Below are 13979 nucleotides of genomic sequence, written 5' to 3'. Positions count from 1 at the left end.
CAACCATCCATTCTTTATGTCTCAACAGTGATGGCCCTGAAGGCCTGACTAGACTCCACTAGTCCACTGTTGCATTAGAGTTAATCCTTTGTGCTGGGCCCATTCATACTTCTGAATTGCTTCTTTGACCGACAGTGATCACATTGCTGTTTACTGGAAATGAGCAGTTCCTTGAAAAGCTTCCCCCACTAAGTAGGTATTAGAATACCAGGAACAAAAGAACAGAGATGGTTAGATCATGTTTGTCTTAGGTCACTTCCAGATGGTCCAGCTGTGAAACTTTCAATCTTCTCTGCTACCTGAGTGTGGAAAATGTGACTAGCTGCTTCCTACTGTTATATCTTCCTGGATGAGGCCTAAAACTAAGGTGGAGAACTGCCCTTCACTCAGGTGAGAATTTTTAACTAGCATCTATGACTAAATTTTATTGAGTTGATATTTATTTGCAAGGATAGGCTGACTTTCTAGGGGAAGAAAATCACAATGACATTTTCTTTTGTCCACTGGGAGAGGAAATATTCAAGACATCTGAAAAAGCTCCTAAAACGTTACGTATGATATCAGCAGGGGAAGGGCTGTAAGGATTGCAAGATAAAGTTGAAGAAACATCTCAAAAAGTTAACAGGGGCAAAACAAAGTGTGGAAGAAGATCTAACATCTGAACAGAAGTAGTTCCACAAAAATAAATAAATAAAAACAAAACAAAACAAGCAAACAAACAACCAGTCCCCACAAACCCAAGGTAGTAGAAAGGCTTTTAAAATAAGCTTGAGAGATGGCTCAGTGGTTAAAAACTCCTGCAAGACCTGGGTTCAATTTCTAGTACCCAGACAAGGGCTCAAACTATCTCTAAGTTCAATTCCGGAAAATTCAAGGTCCTCATCTGACCTCTGCACATATATGGTGCATATGCATACATGCAAGCAAAACATTCATACACATTCATACAGCATTTCCCAGAACTAAAGAGCATTAAGCTTTCAGAAGGGTTCAGGGAGAGAAAAAGAACTTCACTATACATAAATGGCCATTAGAACGCAAATTCATACTTGGGCAGTCCGAATGAAAATGCTGTCTAGTGTCTAGAAAACACACTGTTCAATTGTTAGCAAGGAAAGACACTTTCAAGCATTTACGATCTTGGTAATTTTGCCTCACCTTATCTCTAAGAAATCTACACAAAGACCCAGCACCCAAATGACAGAAATAAAAGGGGTCGTACAGGACACAGACAACTAGAAATCTATGCTAAGAGACAAAAAGGGAACCACAGGATAGGGCTACCACCAGGTGGGGACCAAACCAGTCCAGACTGGGGCAGGAGGCTAAGAATCCAGCTGAGCTGGCTTCCTTCCCCTCATGAGCCTTTTTGCCATTTTTCTTTCCTCCAACTTGTTCATAAGTAATGTTTTCTTCATATATGAATAAAATATATTTCCATTTAAAAAATAAAATGAAAAATACCAGAGTACCACATGAATATATAAATAACAAACAAAGCTGTGTTTAACCGGCATATATTAATATGCTCATTATAATTAAATGTTTAAGGAGTTATATATTTTTTTTCCAGTACTGAGAATTAAATCCAAGGCCTTGTGCTTGTTGGTTGAGCACTCCACCACAGAATTACACCAAGCTTGAAAAATGTTTACTGAGAGCTAAAAATCAGTTAAAAGGTCATTAACCAGCTACAAGTACTTCTTTAAGAAAATCCTTGCAGTAGATCCTTCCACAGTGGAGAATGCCACAGGCTTGGAACATACCCACCCGTGTCAATACCCAGCTAAGCGCCTACCTATCTACTCTAGGTATTCTTAGCTTCAGTGCTTTGAGACCTCTGGACAACTGAGAACGTCTGGCTTTGTATGAGCATGCCATTCCTGGGGAAACATACAATAGTACAAATGACAAAACGTTATTTATCACTGTTTAATTTTGAAGTTTTTACTATCTATGTAACATTGCGCTAATAAGATAAAACATCAAAGCTCTTTCCTGAGGAAGGCATGGAAAGCCTGGGATATCACATGCTCAACTGTCTGGGGTATGCTATGAAGTTATAATTGTACTCTTGTATTTCTCCCACACTACTTTTGCTGAAGAACTGCTAACATCTTAGGAATGATAAACCTTCAGTTAGTATAACAAGTATGACCTGGCATATCACTGTCTACTACTTGTGGGGTGGCTAAGAGTAGTATTATTTTACTACCAATTTACCTTTATTGGCTATTCATTCCGAGTCTCTTTAGGAGTTCAAGAGACTAGTCTCCCTGGTATGCCAATACCTAATCAAGCTCCAGGTGAGCTTGAGAGACCTGGTGCTTCTTCAAGTGTGGAAACAGACTTAGAGAGGTAACTGTGAAAGCCATTCAAGTACTTGTTCTGTTTTTGAGACTACTGCGTAGCTCTAGCTGGTCTTAGAGACACATCTGGTTCTGCCTACTGAGCGCTGGCATTAAAGCTTTCAAACCTTACTTTCTCTACTAGTTTGGTCACCTGGGAAATTAGTCACCAGAGATCAGACCAGAGGGGAAACAACCTGCTCAGAGCACATGGAGCTAATTCTGTTCTTGTGAATCCAAAGGAACAGAATGACTTTTGTTGCCAGATGCCAGCACTTTAACTTAAGCTAAACATCCAACCCTCTCTACCGTGTGCCGGAGAAAAGGTAGTCTCTACTCATGAGGAGCCACAAGCTCACTCTCAGAGTATGAAAATGGTGGGGAGAAAAAGCACCAGGGTTTGATTTTTAATAGTTCTTCCCCAAACTGTAACAATCTGTCATGATCACATCACAGAAAATTTAGCCCTCCAAAAGTCATGCAGAAAGATTAGACAATAGAGAACACATACATTGAAAGTAGGCACAATACTTATGACAAAAATTTGCCTAAAATATGTAAACTTTCACTATGAAATGTCTTGATTTGTGTGATTTAGCACTTAATATTGATCCAATTCAGCTGCCTGAATCTCTTATTTTAGAATATCTACTTTTAAAAAAACTATTTAAAAAATCTATTTCTATTCTAGAAATCAGTACCTGTATGTATATCATCATAAACTATTCTGTCTTTCTTCAAGTTTTATGGACTACACGACTAAAACCTGGATTTCTGGCAAGAATACTAGCCTATGGGTATCAACAGCAGCAGGGTTGGGAGGATCGTCACAGCTTCACCGTGAATTCCTCACTCACGTTATTCTTACAATTGTACAAAATATACAGGAACATCTTGGTTTCCTCAGTTCTAATCCTGGAAACTGGCTCTGTCACTGTGCCCTTCTGTATTTATACAGACATGCTGACTTTGCAATCTATGCTTTGCAAGAGGGCAGGTAATTCCAGCACAGAGGAAACCATGTAGTGCGGCATGGGGGATGATGCCAACGGCACTCCTCCACTCTTGTTTATCCAGACTGTGGCTTTCAGTCCTGCATTGAGGCCTCCTTGTATATCGGTTTCTAGTGTGTCACCAACCATCACACAGTCCCCTGGCTGCACTCCAAGAAGATCACAGCAATGATAAAATATGGAAGGTGCTGGTTTCTCTTCCTTCTGTTCTCCTCCTACAACAATGGCATCAAAGTAAGACTGGCAGGCACATGCCTCAATCTTTTCCCTCTGTGTCTGTCTGTCACCATTTGTTAACAAGAGCAGGCGGACCTCTTTTCGAAGTTCAGTGAGCATGGCTTTGACATCTTCTGCTAGGGTCATGTGCTGTAAGCGTGTGGATTTCCACAGGAAGTAACATTCCTCAGCCAATTTCCTATTGTCAGCACCACCTCTGGTTTCCTGGATTGCTTCTTCCCAGTGCGAAGTCCTCACATCCGTAATGCATGTATTGTAGGGATGAAAGCACTCCTTGCTCAGTTTAACTTGAACTTTATCACAGATGATCTCAGCCTCTTCTTTATAGTGGTATTTTGATTGTAAGAGCTTTATTACCTAGGCAGAAAAAAATAACTTGGTCAGCATACTTTGTCTTTAACAGTCATGTCTTGAGGCATGACTTCTTCCCAGTAACACACCACTTCTAGAGAGACTTGGCCAAATTAAAGACTCTATAACCCCAGAGACAATCAATAATGTATTTATCATCCATCTGCTCCACCTATCTTGCTCCCTATGTCTCTATCTTCACACTAAGCCAAAAACAAGCCTTTATTTGTTTGGTAGCCTCCCATGTTTCATACTGGTTATGGAGATATGAAATAAGAATTTCACTTAAATCTAGAGTGAAACATTTTAATACTTTCTGAAAAGCATTTTTTATCTCTCTCTCTCTCTCTCTCTCGCACACACACACACAAACACACACACACACACACACACACTAGGTACTTAGGTATACTCTACACCAGAGCTACACTCCCATCTCTATGGCTTGCTTTATGGCTAAATTAGTACATAACTTCTTAACATCTGTTATAACCCTCTGATTCCTCTTTCAAGACAGGCAGTAAGTTCAGCACTGTTAAACTTTCCCAGGTTGAAATATGAATCCACACTAGCCTACTTCCACAGTAGACATGCTGGCCTGATGTGCTGATTTCTGGGGCATCACTGCAAAGGAAAAGGAAGCACACAGGTAACCATTAATAACTGATGCTTGGCTGGATGCTGTCGACAGTTAAACAGACAAGAACTATGGGAGTAAAACTGAACTCATTCTTAAGAGTAGTTGAATGAGGCTTGGCAGAGAATTACCTAACAAGAGCTGACAAGTAGATAATGTGTGTGGGGGGGAGTTAACTCACTCTACACAGAAGCAACAAGCATGGAATTCTGACCCAAAAAAGGTAAACTGAGTTGAGACAAAATGGAAGGCATAGGGAGGTAAGGATATGTTGAAGGGCCCTTGAACATAAATCCTTTCTGCACTCATTTTTCCCACATATGTCCAATGTTTCATACTCTAAGTTTGTGACTTTTCCACTTGCAAGCTTGTCCACATATGTGCCCATGCATGAGGACTGGGGTTCATGTGTGGTCGAGGGAATACCATTCAACCAAAAAGAGAAAGAAATTACGGACAAACATCAGACCTTCATCGCTCTTTTAACAATGGAAGACTGGTGTTTCATTCCAGCAGTCAACTGATTATTTCGATACATCATAATAGCCATCCCTACCTACTCTTATCTCCTACACCCTTCCTAGGATCCCTTCCCAATAAACTCCCTACACTGAAGGATGTACTTCTAAAGTCAGCCATACCAACCATCAAATACTGGTCTTCAGACACAAGTGCTATGATGGCCGGGAGGGCTGCTCAGTGACCTCTGGCATGCACAAGGGTTTCCCAGTACTGCCATCAAACAGCCATGTCTGTTGAAGCAAAGCAATCGGATGAATAAAAATGACACAGGGAACAGGTAGCATACTGTTCTCTCTAAAACTGAAAAGGAGCAAGGCATTAAGATTAAGACACAGACTCTCTTTTCTTAAGAGTATATGAATGCCTCTAACACAGAGGAAAAGGCCGTACTTCAGGCTATTTCTGGAAATCATTGTGTAAACTCTGTAGCCCAGGCTGGTCTTGAATTTACAGGATCTTGCTCTAGGTTCTAAAAAGGAAAGTCTCATTAATATATATATATATGCCCTAAGAATTTAAGGCAAAAATACAAAAAAATTAGCCTTTTTAACTCCATAGTTTTGTCACCATCTTAAAGAAAAAAGCAAAAATAAAAACAAAGAACAAAACCAGTATGGAATTCAATTACTCCTTAGCTATAAGCAAAGGACACTCTAAAAGTTTCAACAGCCCACTGTTAGATGGCAAAATGTCACAGATCTAGTTGACAGAGAACAGAATGCTACAATACCCCAATGTCCAATGCAGTTGGCAACACCAAAGCCTCACTCCCAAAACTCTGTAAATGTGGAGTCAGATGCCTTTGAAGGCAGGCACAGCATACCTTTCCTCTAAGTTCCAAAATCTTTCCTGATCACACCTTTAATTAATTTTCCCATTAGTTACACCATTACTGCTACATGTCAACTAGTCTAAGATTTGTTTATTATGACCATAACAATGAATCACATTAACATCAGTCTATTGCTGTGAAGAGTAACTATGACCAAGGCAACTCTTATAAAAGAAAGCATTTAATTGGAGGCTTGCTTACATTCAGAGGTTAAATCCGTTATCATCATGGTGGGAATCAGACAGGCATACTGCTGGAGCTAGACTTGAGAACCACATCCTGATCTGCAGGCAGAGATGCTGGCTTGACACAGGTTTTTGAACCCTCAAAGTCTAACCCATGACACACTTCTTCCAATAAAGACATACCTACTCCCACAAGGTAACATTTCCTAATTCTTTTTGAATTGTGTCACTCTCTGATGACTAAGCATTCAAACATAGGTGCTATAATTACTCATACTATCACACAGCTTGAGCCAGTGGGGTGGGTTGGCTCAGTGAGTAAAAGAACTTACCTTCTAAGTGCAAAGACCATAGTTCAATCTCTAGAACTCATGGGAAAATGCTGAGCAATCACAAATGCTTGTGACCTCAGACCTGAATAAGTCTAGAAGGCTCACTAGCTAGCCAGTTTAACCTAACTGGTAAGCTTTGGTCCAAGAGGAAAGCCTGTTATAAGGAAGGATGTTCCTGAGGATGACACAGGAGAGGATCTCTTTCCGCCTCCATGTGAATATACAAGTTCATACACACGTGAGCCTATAGTCATGCACATAAAATTATTAACATCTTCAGAAAAAGTGTTTATCAGTCACCCATGTTATTAGTTCAAACAGGAATATCACTTAAGTTCAATCAGCACATGTTATTACTTTCCTAACCCCTCAATGAGAATAAGTTTGGGCTCAGTTGGAGGTGGAAGACAAATGCCTCTAACCTGAAAGTGTGGATGATATTTTGTACGTGGAGTAAGTTAGGTTTGAAAAACCTGGTGTAATGAATGTGTTAGGCCTGAAGACAGAGGTAGGGGTGGGGAGGGACCTAAAGTGAGAGAACAAGGACCAGTCTAGATTAAAATACACTCACTTCAAAACCCTGCCGCTCTAAACACATATAAAAACAACAGGAAACAACAGTTACTGGTCCCTAATATCTCTCAACATCAATGGACTCAATTCCCCAATAAAAAGACACAGACTAACAGACTGGATATATAAGGAGGACCCAACATTTTGCTGTGTACAGGAAACACACCTCAGTGACAAAGACAGACACTACCTCAAAGTAAAATGCTAGAAAATAATTTTCCAACCAAATGGTCTCAAGAAAAAAGCTGGAGTAGCCATTCTAATATCAAATAAAATCAACTTTCAACACAAAGTTATCAAAAAAGGAAGGCCACTTCATATTCCCCAAAGAAAAGACCCACCAAGATGAAATCTCGATCCTGAATATCTATGCTCCAAGTGCAAGGGCATCCACATTCATAAGAGAAACCTTACTAAAGCTCAAAGTATATATTGCACCTCATGCAAAAATAGTGAGGGACTTCAACACCCCACTCTCATCAATGGACAGATCATGGAAATAGAAACAGAGACAGAGTAAAACTAACAGAAGTTATGAACCAAACGGATTTAACAGATATGTACAGAACATTTCTTCCTAAAACAAACTAATATACCTTCTTCTTAGCACCTCATGGTAACTTCTCCAAAAGTGACCATACAGTCGGTCACAAAATAGGCCTCAACAGATACAAGAAGATTCCATGCATTCTATCAGATCACCATGGACTTCAATAACAACAAAAATGACAGAAAGCCCACATATACATGGAAGTTGAACAATGCTCTATTCAATGATAAGTTGGTTAAGAAAGAAATAAAGAAAGAAATTAAAGACTTTTTAGAATTTAATGAAAATGAAGGCATAATATATGTAAACTTATGGGACACAATGAAAGCAGTGCTAAGAGGAAAACTCATAGCTCTGAGTGCCTCCAAAAAGAACTGGAGAAAGCATACACTAGCAGCTTGATAGCTCACCTAAAAGCTCTAGAACAAAAAGAAGCAAATGCACCCAAGAGGGGTAGATGGCAGGAAATACTCAAACATAGGGCTAAAATCAACCAAGTAGAAACAAAAAGAATCAGGAGTTGGTTCTTTGAGAAAAGCAAAAAGATAGATAAACCCATAGCCAGACTAACCAGAGGGCACAGAAACATTATTCAAATTAACAAAATCAGAAATGAAGGGAGATATAACAACAGAAACTGAGGAAATTTTAAAAAATCCTCAGATCCTACTACAAAAGCCTATACTCAACAAAACTGAAAAATCTGGATGAAATGGACAATTTTCTAGACAGATACCAGGTACCAAAGTCAAATCAGGATCAGATAAACTATCTAAACAATCTCATAACTCCTAAAGAAACAGAAGCAGTCATCAAAAGTCTCCCAACTAAAATAAGCTCAGGACTATATGGGTTTAGTGCAGAATTCTATCAAACCTTCATAGAAGACCTAATTCTAATACTTTCCAAACTATTGCACAAAACAGAAACAGAAGACACACTACCCAATTCCTTCTATGAAGCCACAATTACACTTATACCTAAACCACCCAAAAATCCAAGAAAAAAAAAAAAAAAAAAACCTCAGACTCATTTCCCTGATAAATATCAATGCAAAAAATAGTCAAAATCCTTACAAACCGAATCAAAGAACACATCAAAATGATCATTCACCATGATCAAGTAGGCTTCATCCCAGGGATGCAGGGATGGTTCAATATATGGCAATCCATCAACGTAATCCACTATATAAACAAACTCAAAGGGCGAAAAATCACATGATCATCTCATTAGATCCTGAGAAAGCATCTGATGAAATTCAACACCACTTCATGTTAAAAGAGTTAAAAGATCAGGAATTCAAGACCCACACCTAAACACAGTAAAAGGAATGTACAGCAAACCAATAGCCAACATCAAACCAAATGGAGGGAAACTTGAAGCAATCCCACTACAATCAGTGACTAGACAAGGCTGCCCACTCTCTCCTTACCTATTCAATATAGTAATCGAAGTCCTAGCCAGAGCAATTAGACAAAAAAGGAAGTCAAAGAAATATAAATTAGAAAGGACAATGTCAAAATATCACTATTTGCAGATGATATGATAGCATATTTAAATGACTCCCAAAATTCCACCAGAGAACTCCTAGAGCTGATAAACAACTTCAGCAAAGTGACTGGGTATAAAATTAACTCAAACAAATCAGTAGCCTTCCTCTACTCAAAGAATAAACAGGCTGAGAAAGAAATTAGGGAAATGACACCCTTCACAATAGTCATAAATAATATACAATACCTTGGGTATGACTCTAACCAAACAAATGAAAGATCTGTATGATAAGAACTTCAAGTCTCTGAAGAAAGAAACTGAAGAATATCGCAGATGATGGAATGATCTCCCATGCTCATGGATTGGAGAATCAACATAGTAAAAAATCTTGCCTAAGGCAATCTATAGATTCAATGCAATCACCATCAAAATTCTAACTCTATTCTTCATAGAGTTAGAGATAGCAATTTGCAAATTCATTTGGAATAACAAAAAACCCAGGATAGCAAAAAATATTGAACAATAAAAGAACATCTGGGGGAAATCACCGTCCCTGACCTCAAGTTGTATTACAGAGCAATATTCATAAAAACTGTATGGTACTGGTACGGAGACAGGAAGGTAGACCAATCAAATAGAATTGAAGATCCAGAAATAAACCCACACTCCTATGGCCACTTAATCTGACAAAGGAGCTGAAATCATCCAGTGGAAAAAAGACAGCATTTTCAACAAATGGTGCTGGTCCAGCTGGTGTAGAAGAATGCACATCGATTCATACTTACCTCCCTTTACAAATCTCAAGTCCAAATGGCTCAAGGATCTCGACATAAAACCAGATACACTCAAACTAATAGAAGAGAAAGTGTGAAAAGAGTCTTGAACACATCAGCACTGGGGAAAATTTCCTGAAGAGAACACCAATGGCCTACTTATGCCATAGAATCCAGAATTGTTAAATGGGACCTCATAAAATAGCAAAGCTCCTGTAAGGCAAAGGACACTGTCATTGGGACAAAACAGCAACCAACAAGTTGGAAAAAGATCTTTAGCAATCCTACATCTGATAGAGGGCTAGTATCCAATATATACAAAGAATTCAAGAAGTCTCCAGAGAATCAAATAATCCTATTGTAAAATGGAGTATAGAGCTAAACAAAGAATTAACAACTAATGAAAACCGAATGGCTGAGAAGCACCTAAAGAAATGTTAGTCATCATGGAAATGCAAATCAAAATACCCTTGAGATTCTACCTCACACCAGTCAGAATCGCTAGATCAAAAGCTCAGGTGACATCAAAGGCTGGTGAGGATGTGGAGAAAGAGGAACACTCCTCCATTGTTGGTGGGATTACAAGCTGGTACAACCACTCTGGAAATCAGTCTTTTAGTTCCTCAGAAAAATTGGACATACTACTACCCAAGGACCAAGCTATGTCACTCCTGGGCATATACCCAAAAGATGCTCCTACATATATCAAGGACACATGCTCCACTATGTTCATAGCAGCCTTATTTATAATAATCAGGAATTATAAAGAACCCAGATGTCCTTCAATAGAGGAATGGATACAGAAAATGTGGTACATTTACACAATTGAGTACTACTCAGCTATTAAAAATAATAACTTGATTAAATTCTTAGGCAAATGGATAGATCTGAAAAATATCATCCTGAATGAGCTAACCCAATCACAAAAATACACCCATGGTATACACTCACTGATAAGTGGTTATTAGCCCAAAAACCCGGAATACCCAAGATACAATACACAGACCACATGAAGTTCAAGAAAAAGGAGGAGCAAAGTGTGGATGCTTCAGTTCTTCTTAGAAGGGGGAACAAAAACATTCTCAGGAGGAAATACAGAGACAAATTTTTAAACAAGAGACTGAAGCAAAGGCCATCCAGAGACTGCCCTACCTGGGTATCCAGCCACCAAACCCAAACAGTATTGCTGATGCCCAAAAGTGCATCCTGACAGCAGCCTGATATAACTGTCTCCTGAGAGGCTCTGCCAGAACATAACAAATACAGAGGTGGATGCTCACAGCCAACCATTGAACTGAGAACTGAAGATAAAGTGAAGCAGCTGAAGGGGTTTGCAACCCCCAAAAAACAATACCAACCAACCAACCAGAGCTCCCAGAGATTAAACCACTATCCAAAGAGGACACATGGACAGACCCATGGCTCCAGCTGTTCATGTAGCAGAAGATAGCCTTGTTGGGCATTAATGGGAGGAGAAGCCCTTGGTCTTGCCAAGGCTTGATGCTGTAGTGTAGGGGAATGTCAGGGTGGGGAGGTGGGATGGGGTGGGTGGGTGAACACCCTCCTAGAAGCAGGGGCAGGGATGGGATAAAGGATATGGAGGGAAATCTGGGAAAGGGGATAACATTTGAAATATAAATAAAATCAGAAAAAAAAAAAAAAAAAAAAAAAGAAGTAAAATTGATATACTTCTTCCCCATGGCAAAGGCAGGCATCTTCTTAGCCCCTCAGAAATAATTCAGAATGGCTTATGACAGCTGGCATATTACTTTGGGACAGGTCAAAATTTATAAGAAATGTTGTATTCTTACAAGATAAAGTATTCACAACATTTAATTTTGCTAATTTCATAGGCCATTTGTAAGTAAAGGAGATGATAAAAGAACCAAGACTAGAGATATGAATTCTTATTTATCATCCACTATTAATTCAGCATTTCTTACATGTCAAACAAAGGTAATTGAGATAGCATATTCCCTTTCAGGAAACTCAGGATTCTGCTGTAGGCATGAGTTGCAAAAATTAGTGATAACATCCTCTGATAGGTGCAGTGAGAGATACCGGAAGAAAAAAGTTTCAAGATATAGGTTCAACACCATGGAGAAATATTATGGGGTGTTGTTGTTGCTTTGAGATAAGAGCCTTGCTATGTTGCTTAGACTGATCTCAAACTCTGGAACTCAAGGGATAATCTGGCATTGTCTCCCAAGTAAATTTTTTGTTTTACAAAATAAAACCCAAAACTTACTATGGCAGGGTTGTAAAAGATGGACTGGATATGGTCAGCCTGAAGACAAGACCACAGCAAAAATCTATATAGGCTGAGTCTTCTGTAAATAAGGGGAAAGGAAGGGAGACTGGAAGACAAGAGTGGACGGGACACAGTTAACTGAATGTGCACTGGGTGCCACAATCTTCCCATGCATGGCATTAAAGCTACCTGGCAGTGTTATGCAGACTAACACTCAAAATTTAGGAGGATCTGAGGCTCCGCATGGGGGGGGGGGTTCTGCTGAGGCACCGAGTATTGGGAGAACTGTGATTCAAACTAGATGTGAGGTCTAATAGGTCTATTTAACAAGAACCAGCCTAAAACGAAAAATAAGTCTCAAAACACTGGGCTTATCTGGATAAGAGCACCGGTTAAGTGTGGACTGTCTGTAGTTGGAGATAATGGAGGCAGAACACAGAGAAGTATATACTTGTGAGGATGTCAGGATGTAAGGGGCAATCAACAGTGTGGAAGGCTTCAGTTAAGACTGATTCTAAGTGTGAGGAGTAGTAGTTCAGTGGAGAACCCATTTAGGCAAGGAGGTAAGTTCAAACCTCAGAACCAAGAAAATACACACACCCCAATTCAAAACGCAAAACACCTAGTGATGGGAGCCACCTAACCACTTGGCAAGCCTACTGTATTCTAGTGGCAGAGACAGAAGCTACCTCCCTACTGATTTGGAAATATAGAGACCTTGTGGAGACAACAGGTGTAGATTTTCCTTAAAACATAGCTGCGCAGAAAAGCACAGTCCAAGAGAGGTTTAGCGTTAAATTGTTTTTAAAACATAAGACCGACATGAACAAACTGTGTGCCATACGGCAAGAAAGGTTTAAGATTTGGATAAACAAAAACGACCCGATGAAGCACAGGACCCTTAGTATTGAAAGGGCTGGCATTTTTGTAAGTGGGCTTCCCACATCTAATACTACTTCGGTTTCTCCTTGAAGCTGAAGGCCGAGAAAGGAAAGCAAGGGTGGGTTAAGGGCTGGGCGGGAGAAGAGGTCCAACAGCATCTGTAGCTGTAGTCTGGAGGAGAAGATCAGCAATGCCTCACTAAAAGAATGGCCCCTCAGCATTTTATGTGCCGAGGGTCTCAGCACCAGAAAGCCAGGAAGGCCACAGGGAGGCCTACAAGGGAAAAAAATGCTATGATGTAGGTTAAGCCCAGGCCCGCCTCTCGGAGTTATGTAACTTCCTGGGCCAAAGCCTTGTCTGAGCCTCTTGCCCCAAACCCACCACAGCCCATCCCGCGCGGGGCTTCAGCGAGAAGAGGGCGGGGGGGTCTCGTCCCGCGCCTTCCGAGTCCGGGTGACCGCAGGTGGCAGCGACTCTGCAGTCGTGGCAGTTCAGAGTCCAGCACCCGGCCCCACGCACGGGAAATGAAACTCCTCGGGCACGCGGCGGGAGACTGAGGGTTCGGAGCGGTGCTGGCCCGGCAGGGGAGGGCGACAGCGCGGGAACGTTACCTCCAACATGCCTCTTCTGCTCGCCCCAGCCGTGTCGATGAGTGTGTTGTCCAGGTCAAAGAAGACGGCGCGGACCCGACTCAGCCCCATAGCCTCGGCAAACTAAGCAGCGCGCGAGCCGCCGCCGCCGCTCCGCGCATGCGCAAGGCGGTCAGCACCACTTGGGCGGAGTCTCGGGGTCACCTGACTCTTCCAAAGCCCCGGGGTCTCTGTGGCAAGATCGCGCGAGATTCGGACACTAAATTTTATTGAAGGTGCGCGTGCACGAGGGGTGGATGAATGTATCTTGACTCTTCGCTGTGCTTGGGTGGATGGTTACACGCGCGGTCTTCGTTAATGGCTTGGCTGGCTTGCTTGGGGTTGGAAAGGACGTCAGAGCCTTACTGGAGGA

The 13979-nt window shown here is 40.9% G+C and overlaps 1 protein-coding gene across 1 annotated transcript; it reads right to left on the bottom strand.

Annotated features, from left to right (window-relative positions):
- Positions 1 to 1849: 1849 nt before the first annotated feature.
- On the bottom strand, positions 1850 to 13678 carry NANP (N-acetylneuraminic acid phosphatase; the record flags this gene model as incomplete). Its single annotated transcript, XM_080925409.1, has 2 exons — positions 1850 to 3955; positions 13589 to 13678. 2 exons carry the CDS (start codon positions 13676 to 13678, stop codon positions 3299 to 3301), a joined length of 747 nt encoding a protein of 248 aa, XP_080781535.1. The 3' UTR covers positions 1850 to 3298.
- Positions 13679 to 13979: the final 301 nt, after the last annotated feature.

Source organism: Micromys minutus, assembly GCF_963924665.1.
Source record: "Micromys minutus genome assembly, chromosome: 11".
Taxonomy (NCBI): Eukaryota; Metazoa; Chordata; class Mammalia; order Rodentia; family Muridae; genus Micromys; species Micromys minutus.
The sequence above is the reverse complement of the archived record's forward strand: the minus strand, read 5'-3'. Positions and strand labels throughout refer to the sequence as shown.